At 51.2% G+C, this 17,818-nt stretch overlaps 1 protein-coding gene across 4 annotated transcripts in view; it reads right to left on the bottom strand.

Annotated features, from left to right (window-relative positions):
- Positions 1-17,818, bottom strand: part of nfkb1 (nuclear factor kappa B subunit 1) — a 116,311-nt gene that overhangs the window by 85,751 nt on the left and 12,742 nt on the right. For all 4 annotated transcript variants that reach the window (XM_033020362.1, XM_033020369.1, XM_033020353.1 and 1 more), the window contains exon 5: positions 8,908-9,006. In XM_033020362.1, coding sequence (XP_032876253.1) covers positions 8,908-9,006 — 99 coding nt within the window. The remainder of the gene's footprint in view (positions 1-8,907; positions 9,007-17,818) is intronic.

Genomic DNA, 17,818 nt, shown 5'->3' with positions numbered 1-17,818 from the left:
GGCAGCATATCTTTCAGAAGGCTTTCGACAAGGTCCCACATAAGAGATTAGTATACAAACTTAAAGCACACGATATTGGGGGTTCAGTATTGATGTGGATAGAGAACTGGCTGGCAAACAGGAAGCAAAGAGTAGGAGTAAACGGGTCCTTTTCAGAATGGCAGGCAGTGACTAGTGGGGTACCGCAAGGCTCAGTGCTGGGACCCCAGCTATTTACAATATATATTAATGATTTGGATGAGGGAATTGAATGCAACATCTCCAAGTTTGCGTATGACACGAAGCTGGGGGGCAGTGTTAGCTGTGAGGAGGATGCTAGGAGGCTGCAAGGTGACTTGGATAGGCTGGGTGAGTGGGCAAATGCATGGCAGATGCAGTATAATGTGGATAAATGTGAGGTTTTCCACTTTGGTGGCAAAAACAGGAAAGTAGACTATTATCTAAATGGTGGCCGATTAGGAATAGGGGAGATGCAACGAGACCTGGGTGTCATGGTACACCAGTCATTGAAAGTAGGCATGCAGGTGCAGCAGGCAGTGAAGAAAGCGAATGGTATGTTAGCATTCATAGCAAAAAGATTTGAGTATAGGAGCAGGGAGGTTCTACTGCAGTTGTACAGGGTCTTGGTGAGACCACACCTGGAGTATTGCGTACAGTTTTGGTCTCCAAATCTGAGGAAAGACATTCAGGGATAGAGGGAGTACAGAGAAGGTTCACCAGACTGATTCCTGGGATGTCAGGACTTTCATATGAAGAAAGACTGGATAGACTTGGCTTGTACTCGATAGAATTTAGAAGATTGAGGGGGGATCTTATAGAAACTTACAAAATTCTTAAGGGGTTGGACAGGCTAGATGCAGTAAGATTGTTCCCGATGTTGGGGAAGTCCAGGACAAGGGGTCACAGTTTAAGGATAGAGGGGAAATCCTTTAGTACCAAGGTGAGAAAAACATTTTTCACACAGAGAGTGGTGAATCTCTGGAACTCTCTGCCACAGAAGGTAGTTGAGGCCAGTTCATTGGCTATATTTAAGAGGGAGTTGTGGCCCTTGTGGCTAAAGGGATCAGGGGGTATGGAGAGAAGGTAGGTACAGGATACTGAGTTGGATGATCAGCCACGATCATATTGAATGGCGGTGCAGGCTCGAAGGGCCGAATGGCCTACTCCTGCACCTATTTTCTATGTTTCTATATTTACCGTTGCGCCACTGTGCTGCACTCAGACCCCCTCTGTCTCTGTCCCCTGATCATCCCTGCCCCTCACACACACCCCCGCCCCCACTCCTCACCTCCACCCCACCTCCTCGATTTGGTTTAAAGCTACTCCTTCCTTTCAGCAGATTCCATCACCTGCCTCAGTCACTATCTTTCCCTCTCTTCCCACCTTTCATTCCCGCCCTCTACAATCAGCCTAAAGAAGGGTCCCGACCCGAAATGTCACTATCCCTTTTCTCCAGAGATGCTGCCTGACCCGCTGAGTTACTCCAGCATTCTGTGTCCATGTTCTCCAGAGATGCTGCCTGACCCGCTGAGTTACTCCAGCACTCTGTGTCTTTTTCTGTAAATCGGCATCTGCAGTTCCTGTGTCCACAGACCAGGTGTGGTGATTTTCATCATGTATGATATATTGGATGGCACACATTGTGAATTTGTTGAGCATAGCTGGGTACAAGTGACCATGATAAACCGATATTGCCCTTCAGTACACACTGACCCCGTCACCTCTCCACATCCTGGGTTCTCAGTCCAGGGTCAGTGTGGCCTCACCAGCACCCGAGAAAGCCTCAGCATTACGTCCTTGATGTGACACCCGTCCCTACACCTCCTCCCTCACTGTTTTTTAACTATCTCCACCCTTCTTTAGTCAGAGGGTAATTAATCCAGAGATAGACAAATTCTTGATTAAAACAGGTGTCCAGGGTAATGGGGAGGTCAGGAAAATGGGATTAGGAGGCAGAGATCAGACATGATTGAATGGCGGAGTATGGTCGAAGGGCCGAATGGCCTTATTTTACTCCTGTAACTTGTGAACTTCCACCCCACCGACTTTGTTTAATTTAGTCATAGAGTGATGCAGTGTGGAAACAAGCTATTTGGCCCAACTTGCCATCACCTGCCAACAATGTCCCAGCTACACTAGTCCCACTTGTCTGCGCATTTGGCAACCTAAAAAGCTGCCAAGGTTGCCCGGCTGACAACCGAGAAAAAAATTTAAGTGAGAGCCCTGCAAGGTGTATAATATTTTAGACACTGTCATAGGCCTTTCTTACATATGCTGTCACAACGCACTGTAGTCTCTTCAGTAATTCAACAACCCTTCAGTAATTTTCCTTGCCCTCCATTTCAGAATAATAGTGTTTTAAGCTGATAACTCGACGCTAGCACTGGCAATAAATAAATAAATAAATAAATAAGCACAGCTTTCCAGCCCCTTATCTCATTGGCCACGCTCAGCTGCAAATCGGTGTCAATCTGGTGGACCATCTTCCTTTAGTCATGGGGTTGGGGGATTGGGAGGGGCCTCACAAGTGCTCATCTAAATCTGGCCCTGAGTGTGGTGTCAGTGAATTGACAGGATTATCAGTGAAAAGCCTTTGTTTCCATGCTGTGCAATCAAAAAAAAGACAAAAATGCTGGAGTAACTCAGCGGGACAGGCATTATCTCTGGATAGAAGGAATGGGTGACATTTCGGGTCGAAATCCTAATTCAGTCTTGACCCGAAATCCTAATTCAGTCTTGACCCATTCCTTCTCTCCAGAAATGCTGCCTGTCCTATTCAGTTACTCCAGCATTTTGTGTCTATCTTCGGTGTAAACCAGCATCAGCAGTTCCTTCCTACACAAAAGACTATACGCGATTACAATCAAGCTGTCCACAGTGTATAAATACAGGATAAAGGGAATAATGTTTAGTGCAAGATAAAGTGCATTATGCTGCCTGACCCGCTGAGTTACTTCAGCACTTTTATTTGTTGTTTGGTATAAACCAGCATCTGCAGTTCCTTTTCACACACTCCAATTAAAGATAGTTCAAAGGCCTCCAATGAGGGAGGTGAGGGGTCAGATCCACTGTCTAGATGGTGGTAGGACGGTTCAGTTGCCTGATAACAGCTGGGAAGAAACTGTAGATAGACACAAAATGCTGCAGTAACTCAATGGGTCTGGCAGCATCTCTGGAGAACATGGACACAGAGTGCTGGAGTAACTCAGCGGGTCAGGCAGCATCTCTAGAGAACATGGACACAGAGTGCTGGAGTAACTCAGCGGGTCAGGCAGCATCTCTGGAGAACATGGACACAGAGTGCTGGAGTAACTCAGCGGGTCAGGCAGCATCTCTGGAGAGGAATGGGTGACGTTTCGGGTCGAGACCCTTCTTCAGCGTGATTGCTGTCTACACTAGAGGGCTGGGAGGTTGCTGCAATCAGCAGACTTCAGTACTGCCCACAGATGCTGAGACAACCACCTTTCCACCAATGAAAATTCCGGCAGCATCACGATGATATTCTGCAGCACCACAGGATCTGAGGGGAAGTTCCCGCCTGTGGTTGGAATTTACCCACCTCCTGGTAGCACGTCGCGGCCGGTGGGAGAGGGCAAAGGTCACCAGGTCACCGAGTCAGCACTGCACTGTGACGGCACGGCGGCTCAACGCTGTCACGGGGGAGAGGCACGGCACGGAAACGGCTGGGAAATCCCCAACCACCCAGCAGAAAGTAGGGCAGAAAACTAAAAGCTCCATCACAGTCACAGCTCTACACTAGACCAACAACTGGGGAGGGAGGGGAGGGAGAGGGGGGGTGAGAGGGGGAGGGGAGAGAGAGGGGGGGGGTGAGAGAGAGGGGGCAGAGAGAGGGGGGCAGAGAGGGGGGGCAGAGAGGGGGGGGGCAGATAGGGGGGGCAGAGGGAAGGAGAGAGGGGGAGGGTAGAGAAGTGGGGAGAGAGAGGGGGAGAGGAGAGGGGGAGGAGAGGGAGAGGGAGAGGAGAGGGAGAGGGTAGAGGAAGGGGAGAGGAGAGGGAGAGGGAGGAGGGAGAGGGAGAGGGAGAGGGAGAGGGAGAGGGAGAGGGAGAGGGAGAGGGAGAGGGAGAGGGAGAGGGAGAGGGAGAGGGAGAGGGAGAGGGAGAGGGAGAGGGAGAGGGAGAGGGAGAGGGAGAGGGAGAGAGATGCAAGGAACTGCTGATGTTGGAATTACATAGAACACAGTGATGGAGTAACTCAGCGGGTCAGTCGGTATCTCTGGAGGACATAGATAGGTCATTTGTGTTCTAATTGGGTATGGAGGTTGGGATGTTATGTTACAATGGTACAGCATGCTGGTGAAGCCACACTTGGAGTATTGTGTGGTGGAGGCCGGTTCTCTGGATACTTTCAAGAGAGAGTTAGATAGGGCTCTTAAAGATAGCGGAATCAGGGGATATGGGGAGAAGGCAGGAACAGAGTACTGATTGGGGATGATCAGCCATGATCACATTGAATGGCGGTACTGGCTCGAAGGGCCGAATGGCCTACTCCTGCATCTATTGTCTATTGTGTTCATTTTTGGTCACCATATTATAGAAAGGATGCAGTGAAGATTTACGAGGATGTTGCCAGGACCCGAGGGCTGGAGCTACAGGGAGAGGTTGGACAGGTGTGGACTTTATTCCTTGGAGTGCAGGAGGCTGAGGTGATAGTGTGCAAAATCTTGAGGGGAACAGGTAGGATAAATGCACACTTTTACCCAGAATAGGGGTATCAAGACCAGAGGACATGGGTTTAAGGTGAGAGTGAAAAGATTTCATCGGTACCTGAGGATATCGGATGTCGGGGGTTATGAGGAGATGTCAGGAGAATGGGGTGAAGAGAGATAGGTTTAGATCAGCCATTATTGAATTGCGGAGTAGACTCGATGGGCCGAATGGCCTACTTCTGCTCGTATCATTTATGACCTGATGACATCTTGGTCAGCATGGACGAGTTGGGCCGAAGGGCCTGTGGCCGTGCTGTATGTCTTGTGACTCATAAACAGGCGTGGAACAGTCCCAACGTGGACAGATGTGGTTAGTGTGGATGGAGAGAAGGTTTGCCGTTCATACCCTGAAGCAAACCCACGCTTACTCACTGATTTACCAGGATGTTGCCAGGACTAGCGGGTGTGAGCTACAGGAAGAGGTTGAGTAGGCTGGGTCTCTATTCCATGGAGCACAGGAGGATGAGGGATGATCTTATAGAGGTGTACAAAATAATAATCGGGTAGATGTCTTTTACCCAGAGTAGGGGAATTGAGGACCAGAGGACATAGGTTAAAGGTGAAGGGGAAAAGATTTAATAGGAATCTGAGGAGTAACTTTTTCACACATAGGGTGGTGGGTGCGTGGAACAAGCTGCCAGAGGAGGTAGTTGAGGCTGGGACTATCCCATCATTTTAGAAACAGTTAGACAGGTACATGGATAGGACAGGCTTGGAGGGAAAAGGACGAAGGGCAGACAGGTGGGGCTAGTGTAGCTGGGACATTGTTGGCCGATGTGGGCGAGTTGGGCCAAAGGGCCTGTGACCACACTGTATCACTCTATAACACGTCTGTGTCTGCCAATGATGACTGTGTCGGGAACAGTGCATGGGAGCAATTAGTGGCACAGACTCTCCCTACATCTGGAGAAAGAGATCAGCGTGTGCCCTCGTGGTGCAGGATTATCAGGCTACATAACAACAGCAGCTCCACAGCCTGTGATACTGGGTCATCCAAACCCCACCCTTACACACAGACCTCAGTCGCTGGCTTCTGCTTCCACTTCCTGGCAACGTTCTGAACTGCCACTAATTTCCTCTTTCATACACTTTCACTGAGTCAAGCAACATCCCAACCCCAAATTTGCATTTGTGCTAAATTTGATTCCACTGGCAGAATAATCCCACCCACGAGCTGCCAACTCAGTGATTCAGTTCAGAAAAATCCAGAGCAATCGTCTGAAAGCTGCTTCAAAATCTCAAATTCAACTTTTTTCCACAGAGACCGCTCCCTCCGTAACTCCCTGATCAATTCGTCCCTTCCCACCCAAACCACCCACTCCCCTGGTACATTCCCTTGCAACCGCAGGAAATGCTACACTTGTCGCTTTACCTCCCCCCTTGACTCCATCCAAGGACCTAAGCAGTCTGTCCATGTGCGGCAGAGGTTCACCTGCACCTCCTCCAACCTCATCTATTGCATCCGCTGCTCTAGGTGTCAGCTGCTCTACATCGGTGAGTCCAAGCATAGGCTTGGCGATCGCTTCACCCAACACCTCCGCACAGTTCGCAATAACCAACCCGATCTCCCGGTGGCTCAGCACTTCAACTCCCCCTCCCAATCCGACCTTTTTGTCCTGGGCCTCCTCAATTGCCAGAGTGAGGCCCACCGCAAATTGGAGGAGCAGCACCTCATATTTCGCTTGAGTAGTTTACACCCCAGCAGTATGAACATTGACTTCTCCAATACAGGTAGTCCTTGCTTCCCTCTTTCCCCTCCCCTTCCCAGTTCTCCCACCACCCACTGTTTCCGCCTCTTCCTTTCTTCTTCCCCCACCCCCCGACATCAGTCTGAAGAAGGGTCTCGACCCGAAACGTCGCCTATTCCTTCATCCATAGATGCTGCCTCACCCGCTGAGTTTCTCCAGCATTTTTGTCTACCTTAAAATTTCAGACAGTAGTTTAGTTCATTTTAGTCTTTTGCACGTGAACAGCTTTTTTTGTTGCGTGCTAACCAGACAGCGGAAAGACAATACACGATTACAAACAAGCCGCCCACATCAACATCCTTGGTCACATCTTCAAAAAACTCAAGATAGACACAAAATGCTGGAGTAACTCAACGGAACAGGTAGCATCTCTGGACAGAAGGAACGGGTGAGGTTTTGGAAGAAGGGTCTCCACCCAAAACGTCACCCATTCCTTCTCTCCAGAGATGCTGCCTGTCCCACTGAGTTACTCCAGCACTTTGTTCTATCTTCGGTGTAAACCAGCATCTGCAGTTCCTGACTACACATCTTGACTGCTCCACTTGAAAAAACCCAATTAGATTTGTGAGACACGACCTCCACGTACAAAACCATGCTGACTATCCCTAATCAGGCCTGGTTAGAGTGGATGTGGAGAGGATGTTTCCACTAGTGAGAGAGTCTAGGACCAGAGGGCACAGCCTCTGAATAAAATAATGTTCCTTTAGGAAGGAGACGAGGAGGAATTTCTTTAGTCAGAGGGTGCTGAATCTGTGGAGGCCAGGTCATTGTGTATTTTAAAGGCAGATAGATAGATTCTTCATTAGTACGGGTGTCAGGGGTTATATGGGTAGAAGGCAGGAGAATGGGGTTGTTCAATGGAAAGACAGATTTAATGGCGGAGTAGACTTGATGGACCGAATGGCCTAGTTCTATTGCTGTGACATGAACTTTTCCAGCTAAATGCATGTATATCTTAGAAACATAGAAAATAGGTGCAGGAGGAAGCCATTTGGCCCTTCGAGCTAGCACCGCCATTCATTGTGATCATGGCTGATCATCCACAATCAGTACCCCGTTCCTGCCTTTGTTAATCCTGGCTAAATTGGAGAGGCTAGGACTTCAAAATGGGGTACAAGCTTCAGGGCTGCTGGGAGATTTGGTCAATTTGGAATTGCTCTCTGCAGAGCTGGGACAAGCTGTGAAGTGGTGCCAGTGTGTTTAGAGCCTAGATACAATTTGCAAGCAAAGAATTATAAAATCTGCAGACCCTGTCAATTAGGTGCAAAATGCATAGAATGGTTTGAATGGCTGCAAACCAGACATACACCTTGTAAATAGTTGTAAATAATGTTGCAGAGTTCACCTTTGCCGAGTGTTGATTGGATGAAGTATTGAGCCTTGTCTGGGTTTCTTGCAGATCAGGGTAAATGTTTCTGTTGGCATCCTTGCAAAGTCCGGTTTGAATACAATGTATTGAGCTGCTGTATTATTGGGTTAGGGAAATGTCTGTTATGTATGGGGTTAATCGATATCTGTAATTGGGTTATTGAGAGACCACCACCATGTGGTTTGGCCCCTCAAGGTCCCGGGACATATAAAAGTCCGCTACTACGAGGTCCAGCGTCGATCTTCTGGGACAGCACTTGGGACTGCGTGACCTTCTGGAGTGTCTCTGTCTGAGCGAGGCCTAGAGGGCTTGAACAGGCAGATACGAGGATCGAACCCGTGGTTGAACTGTAATGCGCCTTTGTTAAAATAAAATGTAGTTGTTTCAAGTGCGTGATTCTATGTTTTAACTGAAACTAGACTGGGGGAAGCTTAGAAACGAGCCATTTACACCATCTCCCCATATCCCCTGATTCCGCTAGCCCCTAGAGCTCTATCTAACTCTCTTTTAAATTAATCCAGTGAGTCGGCCTCTACGGCCTTCTGTGGCAGAGAATTCCACAAATTCACAACTCTCTGGGTGAAAACGTTTTTTCTCATCTCAGTTCTAAATGTCCTCCCCTTTTTTCTTAGACTGTGGCCCCTGGTTCTGGGCTCCCCCAACATTGGGAACATTTTCCCTGCGTCCAGCTTGTCCAGTCCTTTTATAATTTTATCCGTCTCTATAAGATTCCCTCTCATCCTTCTAAACTCCAGCAGCTTGTAATGCATGTAAACGGGAACCTACTGATTTATTTGCCCCCTCTTGTGCATACAGGCAGGGTCACTGGAATTAACCGTTAGGCGTTGAAACGTCACGTGGGATTAGTGTATGAACGGGGATCATGACAGAAGCCTCCTCGTGGCGATCCCTGGAAGCGATGACACGATGCATGCTGTGACGCATCGGGCGACAATTCTGTCAACATGTTGGAAGACGACAGAAGCCTACAGCGAGCTACATCGTCTGACACACTAGTGTGTGAACAGACGGACAGCTGGCTGGGTCAACATTCACACACTTACCTTCACAGCTGGGTAGGCCTTCTTGTTCTTCTCGCTGGAAGCCCCCGGTAATCCTCCGTGTGATGGACCCTCACATCCATAGCGGAAACGAAAACCCCTCTAGACATAAGCACAAGATAGGGCGGTAAAGACAGCATATTGTCTGCCTGCCTTCATCGGTCTACAAGAGTCAGGAAGACTCTTGCCTACAAGAGTCAGGAAGTCACGATGCATCTTTATAGACAATAGGTGCAGGAGTAGGCCAGCACCGCCATTCAATGTGATCATGGCTGATCAGCAACAATCAGTACCCTAGCTTATGGAAGGGCCGTTCAGAAGCCTGATAACAGAGGGGAAGAAGCTGTTCCTGAGTCTGGTGGTGCGCGCTTTCAAGCTTCTGTATCTTTTCCCCTCTCACCTTAAATCTCTGTCCTGTGGTTCTTGCTTCCCCTACTCTGGGGCAATGTGCATTTACCTAATCTATTCCATATCTAGTTCCCTATCTACCCGACCTGTAGAGGCAATGAGCAAACGTTTCTGAAGAAGGATCCCAACCTTAAATGCCATCTGTCCGTTCCCTTGACAGATGCTGCCTGTCCTGCTGAGTTCCTCCAGTACTCTGTGTATTGCTCAAGTTTGCAGAGTGAATGGAGGAGAGAGAGGGGGGACAGGGGGAGAGAGAGGAGAGGGGAGAGAGAGGAGGAGAGGGGAGAGAGAGGAGGAGAGGGGAGAGAGAGGAGGAGAGGGGAGAGAGAGGAGGGGAGGGGAGAGAGAGGACGTGGAGAGAGAATGGATGGGGTGAGAGAGGGGAGGGTGAGAGAGGGGAGGGAGAGAGAGGGGAGGGAGAGAGAGGGGAGGGAGAGAGAGGGGAGGGAGAGAGAGGGGATGGGGAGGTGACAGGGGAAGGGAGAGGGGACAGGGAGGGGAGAGCGAGAAAGGGGATGGGGAGAAAGAGGGGATGCGGAGGGAGAGGAGACAGGGAGTGGAGAGAGAGAGAGAGAGGGGACGGGGTAGCGTGGCTGGGCTAAGAGGTTTGTGTATAAGTTGCGCTTGACAGCACTAGGGGAATGTGATGGGCAACATCTGGAGCAGAAAGCACAAACATCTGCCCGCTGACCATAACCTCTGACACTCGTACTAATCAAGAATCTATCTGTGCAGTAAGGAACTGCAGATGCTCGTTTAAACCGAACATAGACACAATGATGCTGGAGTAACTCAGCGACACAGGCAGCATCTCTGGAGAGAATTAATGGGTGACATTTCGGGTTGAGGCCCTTCTTCAGACTAGTTAGGGAAATGGGAAACGAGAGATATAACACTTTGTGTTTTACTCAAGATTGCAGCACTTGCAGTTGGTTGTGTTTCCATCTCTTACTCTGGCACAGAGAGAGAGCGCTGGATACTGCTGGAGGTCGATTACCACACTCCCAACGACAGGAAGAGGGAGCTGAGAACTAACACAAAGTGCAGGAGGAATTCAGAGGCTCAGGCAGCATCTATGGAGGGGAATGGACAGGCGACGTTTAGGGTTGGGACCCTTCTTCAGACTGATGGAGTGGGGGGGGGGGGGGGGAATGCATGAAAAGAGAGGTGGGGGTGGGCCAAATCCTGGTGAGTGATAGGTGGATACAGGTGGGGATGCGATAGACAGAAGGGTGGAGTAAGTGACAAAGGGTGGAGTAAGTGACAAGGAGAAAGAAGATAAAAGGGTGTCAGAAAAGAGACGGTTTTTTTTACACAGAGGGTGGTGGGTGCCTGGAACGCGCTGCCAATGGTGGTGGTGGAGGCAGATATGATAGTGGTGTTTAAGAAACGTTTGGATAGGCATATGGATATGCAGGGAATGGATGGATGTGGAGTTTATCATATCATATCTAAGTGTTGGTCTTGGCATCATGTTCAGCACGTTGTGGGCCGAAGGGCCTGTTCCTGTGCTGTACTGTTAAGAGGAGTGAAGTGTGAATATGCATATAATATCTTGCATTACGGCATGGAAAAAGGCCCTTTGGCCCAACTTACCCACACTGACCAACATGCCCCATCTACACCAGTCATAAACTCAGAGGAGTAGAATTAGGCCATTTGGTCCATCACGTCTACACCATGCAATCATAGCAAAAGGATTTGAGTATAGGAGCAGGGAGGTTCTACTGCAGTTGTACAGGGCCTTGGTGAGACCATACCTGGAGTATTGTGTACAGTTTTGGTCTCCTAATCTGAGGAAAGACATTCTTGCCATAGAGGGAGCACGGGGAAGGTTCACCAGACTGATTCCTGGGATGGCAGGACTGTCATATGCAGAAAGACTGGATAGACTTGGCTTGTACTCGCTAGAATTTACAGAAGATTGAGGGGGGATCTTATAGAAACGTACACAATTCTTAAGGGGTTGGACAGGCTAGATGCAGGAAGATTGTTCCCGATGTTGGGGAAGTCCAGAACAAGGGGTCACAGTTTAAGGATAAGGGGGAAGTCTTTTAGGACCGAGATGAGAAAAACATTTTTCACACAGAGAGTGGTGAATCTGTGGAATTCTCTGCCACAGAAGGTAGTTGGAGTGCGGTGTCGGCGGTGTTTTCTCTCCACAGACCAGGATGGAGGGTCCTCGACTTTAGTTTAAGACTCCCCGTGTGTGTTATTACTGGACATTGTTCAGTGGACACAGAGCCGGGCATTCAGGACGAGGGCAGTTTTATAAAGAGCGACTGTTGCCGGCTCCTAGTGTGTGGCTGAGGAACCCCCCAACTGGCCCAACTCGCAACCTCACCCCAAAGGTGCGGACGGTGACGGCTGTTCCTACCTCAGCTCCCAGCGCTGAGCTCCCCTCCCAAGTCATTTGCTCCCAGTGGCACCAAAAGAGGTAGAGAGCGAGAGATAGAGATAGAGAGAGAGAGAGAGAGAGAGAAAGAGAAAGAGAGAGAAAGAGAGAGAGAGAGAGAGAGAGATAAAGCATGGCAGAGAGAGAGAGCGGTGCTGAGGAAACATGAAGGCCCATCCAGTTGTGGTTAACACCTCCACAGTACGACGGTTTAACGGTCGGAGAGCGAGGTCGGCTGCGGGAGATGCCCCGGAGCATGGAGGGCAAACAAGGGCCATCGGAGGAGAGAGGGACGGCTCCATGTTGAGTAGGCTTCGTAGTGGTCGAGTTGTCGGTTTAGTGGGGCTCGGTTGGACCGGGCGCTGCTCCAAAAGTCCGAGAGTACAGGAAGGTCGTAGGAGCGGAAGCGGCTGGCGGATTGCAACATTTTCACTTGTTTGGCCAACTTTGCTTTAGTTGCTGTTCAAAACAGAACTTCACAAGACTGCTGCAAAGCATGGAGGTGTAACAACAGCAGAAAGAGTGTTTTTTAAATTTTGATTTAAGAAATACTGATACTTTTGTTTTTGTGTCACGCCCTTCAGATGGCGGCCTCTCGAAGTTATGCAGCTGCCGCATGTTCGGCAGCCTCCGAGACTAAGTCCAATGAGTTGATGGGGCGTACACATGGTGTAAAGATGTATTTCCAGAACACCCCGTCCTTCCAGGCCATTCTAGATGCTCTGGGTGAAACTATTGGCAGGCAAGCCAGTCTCAGGCGCGGTGGTCAGTGGGAAGTTTGTATGTTTACTAAAGCGCTGGAAAGGGGGGTAACAGCGGGCGGGAAATTCATGGACGTGGACCCATGGGGGCGGGGGGGGGGGGGGTCCCGTGATGCCGGTCTTTTTGTTCAACGTTCCCACTTTTAGTCCAGATGAGCTCCTGCTCCCACATCTAAACAGGCTGGGGGAGGTGCAGTCGGGGTTCACCAAACTGTTGTACAGGTTTGATGATCCTAGACTGCAGCATATATATAATTTTAAGCGCCGCGTGTATTTACAAATGGCACAGGGGACGGACACGGAGAGGAGGTTCAATGTAGAATTGGATGGTTTATAGAAACATAGAAAATAGGTGCAGGAGGAGGCCATTCAGCCCTTCGAGCCAACACCGCCATTCATTGTGATCATAGAAACATAGAAATATAGAAAATAGGTGCAGGAGGAGGCCATTCGGCCCTTCGAGCCTGCACCGCCATTCAATATGATCATGGCTGATCATCCAACTCAGTATCCTGTACCTGCCTTCTCTCCATACCCCCTGATCCCTTTAACAACAAGGGCCACATCTAACTCCCTCTTAAATATAGCCAATGAACTGGCCTCAACTACCTTCTGTGGCAGAGAATTCCAGAGATTCACCACTCTCTGTGTGAAAAATGTTTTTCTCATCTCGGCCCTAAAAGATTTCCCCCTTATCCTTAAACTGTGACCCCTTGTTCTGGACTTCCCCAACATCGGGAACAATCTTCCTGCATCTAGCCTGTCCAACCCCTTAAGAATTTTGTACGTTTCTATAAGATCCCCCCTCAATCTTCTAAATTCTAGCGTGTACAAGCCAAGTCTATCCAGTCTTTCTTCATATGAAAGTCCTGACATCCCAGGAATCAGTCCGGTGAACCTTCTCTGTACTCCCTCTATGGCAAGAATGTCTTTCCTCAGATTAGGAGACCAAAACTACGCAATACTCTAGGTGTGGTCTCACCAAGACCCTATACAACTGCAGTAGAACCTCCCTGTTCCTATACTCAAATCCTTTTGCTATGAATGCTAACATACCATTCGCTTTCTTCACTGCCTGCTGCACCTGCATGCCTACTTTCAATGACTGGTGTACCATGACACCCAGGTCTCGTTGCATCTCCCCTTTCCCTAATCGGCCACCATTCATGGCTGATCGTCCCGAATCAATAACCCGTGCATGCCTTCTCCCCATATTCCTTGATTCCACCAGCCCCTAGAGCTCTATCTAACTCTCTCTTAAATCCATCCAGTGATTTGACCTCCATTGCCCTCTGTGGCAGGGAATTCCACAAATTCACAACTCTCTATGTGAAAAAGTCCTATAGCGTGTTCTGGAACTCGGGCCAATTGCAATGTCATGCTTGCAAAGAAGTGGGACAATTTTGCGGGAACTGTCCCAGTACCCGGGCTACCACGGTGGCCCAGGAAAGCACTGCTGGCCCATCTGGGGCTTCCAGTTCTACCACAGTGGCCCGGAAAGGCAATGCTCCCTTAAACCCATCCCCCCACATCTTGTACCTGTGGCGATGGATGCCGGTAAAGTGCTTGGAGCGGACGAGGATGAGGGCTGGGAGCGTCAGAAGGGGAGTAAAGCGAAGAAAAAGAAGAAGCACCTCCAAGCGGGACCCCTGGCAGTAGATAAATTTGTGCTTGCCTCCGAGCATAGCCCGGGGAAGCCTAAGGACCCTAGGGTCCAACGGGTAAGTGGAGAGGTTGAGCAGGTAGACGGTAGTGCGGAGGCATAGGCTTCTGCAATCACCGCACACCAGTGGCTGGAAGAGGAGGAGGCATGGGTCCTCCGACACGGACTGCGGCCCTGAAGTCCAGGGACAACCTGAAGGGGGGCCTTCACCCCCTGTTGAGGCGGAGTACCTAGGGCACGCTTCCTCTGAGCTGAAGGATGCCTCTGTAGTACAGGGACCACCTGAGGGTGGTGACGCACAACCTGTGGGAGCTGTTCCCCCAGAGAACGCGTCCCCTGGCTTAGGGGATGACCAGGGGCAGCCTGAAGGGGGAGACTTGAGTGTGGGGGTGGGTCCCCTGCCTGTGCACCCCGTTGAGGCTACAAGCCCAGATGAGGGGTGTGCTGCCCCACCGGATGAGGGAGCAGGGGAGACTCCAGGAGTATCGGTCCCCGAGTGCCACAGTGAGGTAATTCCCCTGGTGGTGGAGGTCGGGGACTCTCTGGGTGACGGTGCTGGGGCGGGTACCCTGGGTACGGAGGAGGGCAGGGACGTTTCGGATTGTGTCTTTAGTTGGACTCTAGACAGGTCCGCTCAATGCGAGCCCCGGAGATTTCCAGCGACTTCATTGTTCCCAATCCGGTTACAGAGGGCGGTGGGAGCGTGCGGGAGACTGGCCATTCACCAGGCAGCTTGTCACAGTCGGAGGTAGCGGTACCTGCCCCCGTCACTGATCCTTGGGGTGGGATGGTGATGGAGGAGGGACCGTGTGGTGTGGCCGGCACGTCCACCTCACAGGGAGTGGTGAGCGAGGTGGCTGAGAGTAGGAACTGTCTGGACTCGGACATTGAGTGCGGGAAGGAGGGTGATGCAGACTCCGTCGACAGTGAGTTGATGGACTTCCCCACCCGCGGCCCCGTGCCTTGACAAAGTCTGGGAAATCCGGCAGTTCTTGAAGGACTCGAGAGGGAGTCGGAATAAGGCGGAATTAGCTGCAGGACCCATGCAGTCCATTTATGCCATCCTTCAGAACAAAGGAAAGGAGGCGGGTCTCATGAAAAATGAGCGGCGCCAGTTCCAAGTACTTTTTAAAGCCCTAAAGAGAGGGCAGAAGGCTAGGGGCGGCTCCACTCCTTCACCGGGTGCTTGTAAAGATCTAGTGTAAAATCAAAATGAAGATCACCATAGCCAGCCTGAATATCAATGGGGGCAGCGGGTCTCTCCGTAGGTTTCACCACCTCAGGGATGGGGAGGTACGTGGTGAGCTTCTTGTAGGAAACACACACTGTGGCTAGTGATGAACCCACCCTGCTCCTGGAGTGGGAAGGGAGGGTCTACATGAGCCATCTTAATTCCAATTCGAGTGGAGTTGCTTTCCTGTTGGTCCCATCTTTCAATCTGGAGAGCTTCAAGGTGCAGGAAATTGTACCAGGCTGGTTGCTGTATCTAGCCGTGCGCCTGGATGGCGTGCCATTACACTTTGTCAATGTGTATGCCCCCAAGACCGGCGCAATGCAGAAGCGCCTAACCTGGGAGGTGACTATTTTGTTGAATACCATCAACCGTGGAGAGTGTGTTTTCCTTGGGGGAGTTTTAATTGTACCCTCGAGGCGAGAGATCGCTCTGGCGTTCAGCGTGACCCAGCAGCAGTCAAGACTCTAAGAGAGCTGGTAGACTCTTTGGAGCGAGTCGATGCGTGGCGGAATTTCCACCCTGACTCTAGTGCCTTCTCGTACAGGTTTGAGGGGGATGGTTCACGTATCGACCACTTGTACATTTCCAAGGTCGATGTCTCTTGTGTCTCGGCGGGCGGCCTCCATGCGTCCGGTGCCGTGCTCGGACCACTGCCTGGTGCGAGTGGACTTTATCCCAGCGCGCACACGGGCAGGGTCCTCGTACTGGCATTTTAATAACTAGCTGCTGGAGGATCGCCGATTCCGGGATTCGTTCAGGAAGTTCTGGGTGAAGTGGAGTGAGAGGCAGGGGCGTTTCCTTTCCCCAAGGCAGTGGTGGGACGTGGAGAAGGCCTACGTCTGTCTGTTTTGCCAGGATTATGCGAGGGGGTCGCCCAAGGGGCGGGACTCCGAGATCAGATGGCTTGAGAGAGAGTTGCTCGACTCGGAGTCTCGCTTGGGTCACTGGTGGGGTACTAGTGGTAGTGGCGGAGTACCATGATAAGAAGGGAGCACTGAGGAGGTACTACTGGGGCTCGTATTGAGGTCGCGAGTCTAGATGATGCCACGATCTGGTTCGCTGCTCTTCCTCCCTTTTTCTTCTCTCTGGAGAAGTGGCGAGGAGCCCGCAGGCAGCTCGTTGAGTTGCTTGCGGATGATGGCTCCTCTGCCACGGATCCAGAGCATCGGTGCCTCGGTTCGGTCTTTCTACAGGACTCTGTTCTCCGCGGGTACATCTAGTGGGGATGCACAGGGGGTTCTGTCGGAGAGCTTACCCGTAGTGTGCAAAGAGGCGGCTGAGCGCCTCGATGATCCCTTAACTCTGGAGGAGCTGACTGCTACCCTGCATCAGCTCAGTGGGGGGGGGGGGCAAGTCTCCACTGGATGGGCTGACAGTGGAGTTTCTTCGAGCCTTCTGGGATGTCCTGGGGGGTGACTGTATGAAGGTCCTGGGGGAGAGCCTGGCGACCGGGGAGATGCCTTTCTCGTGGTGCAGGGCTGTCGTTGTCCTGCTGCCCAAGATGGGTGATCTCCACCTTTTGAAGAACTGGCGCCCGGTCTCTCTCCTCAGCTCAGAATACAAAGTCTTTGCACGGGCAATGGCGAATCGCCTGGGTTCCGTACTGGCCCAAGTGATCCACCTGGTTCGATCCTACACGGTCCCGGGACGGTCCATCCAGGACAATATCCATCTGGTCCGGGACCTGATCCATCTGTGCCAGGGGGATGGACAGTCAGTCGCCTTTCTCTCCCTTGACCAGGAGAAGGCGTTTGACAGGGTGGATCACGACTACCTTCTTGGAACTCTGCAGGCGTTTGGATTTGGACTGCACTTCGTGGCCCGAGTCCGGCTTTTGTACGCTTCTGCGGAGTGCTTTGTTAAAGTCAACAGCTCTTTGTTGGACCCCATTCACTTTAGGAGGGGGGTACGTCAGGGATGTCCCATGTCCGGCCAGCTGTATTCCATCTGTGTGGAGCCATTCCTGTGCCCTCTCCGGAGGCGGTTGACAGGCCTGGCTTTACCGGGGCTGGGGTTGGAGGTGGTTCTTTCAGCCTACGCCGATGATGTCCTTCTGATGTTCACCGACCCTGTTGACCTGCGGAGGATGCGTGAGTGCCAGCAGGTTTTCCCGGCTGCATCCTCCGCCAGGATCAACTGGGGGAAGTGTTCGGGTCTCTTGGTGGGTCAGTGGCAGGTGGACTCCCCACCGGAGGAGATGACAGCTTATGCGTGGAGCACCACGCACCTCCTTTACCTGGGGGTCTACCTGGGTCCCACTGAGGGGGCTTGGCTGGCGAACTGATAGGTGCTGGAGATATATTTAAAGCCAGGAATCTGGTCACCTTCAGCCAGGGCGCTGCTCCTCAGGGGGAGGGGGGTGTTGTGGCTGTGAGGGTGACCGGTCCTCACCCTGTCACGGTGGGTATCGAGGAGAGGCGTGTGCGTGGAGCGATTCCGGCCGAGCTTATCCC

The sequence above is a fragment of the Amblyraja radiata genome, chromosome 1 (genome assembly GCF_010909765.2).
Source record: "Amblyraja radiata isolate CabotCenter1 chromosome 1, sAmbRad1.1.pri, whole genome shotgun sequence".
Lineage (NCBI taxonomy): Eukaryota > Metazoa > Chordata > Chondrichthyes > Rajiformes > Rajidae > Amblyraja > Amblyraja radiata.
The sequence above is the reverse complement of the archived record's forward strand: the minus strand, read 5'-3'. Positions and strand labels throughout refer to the sequence as shown.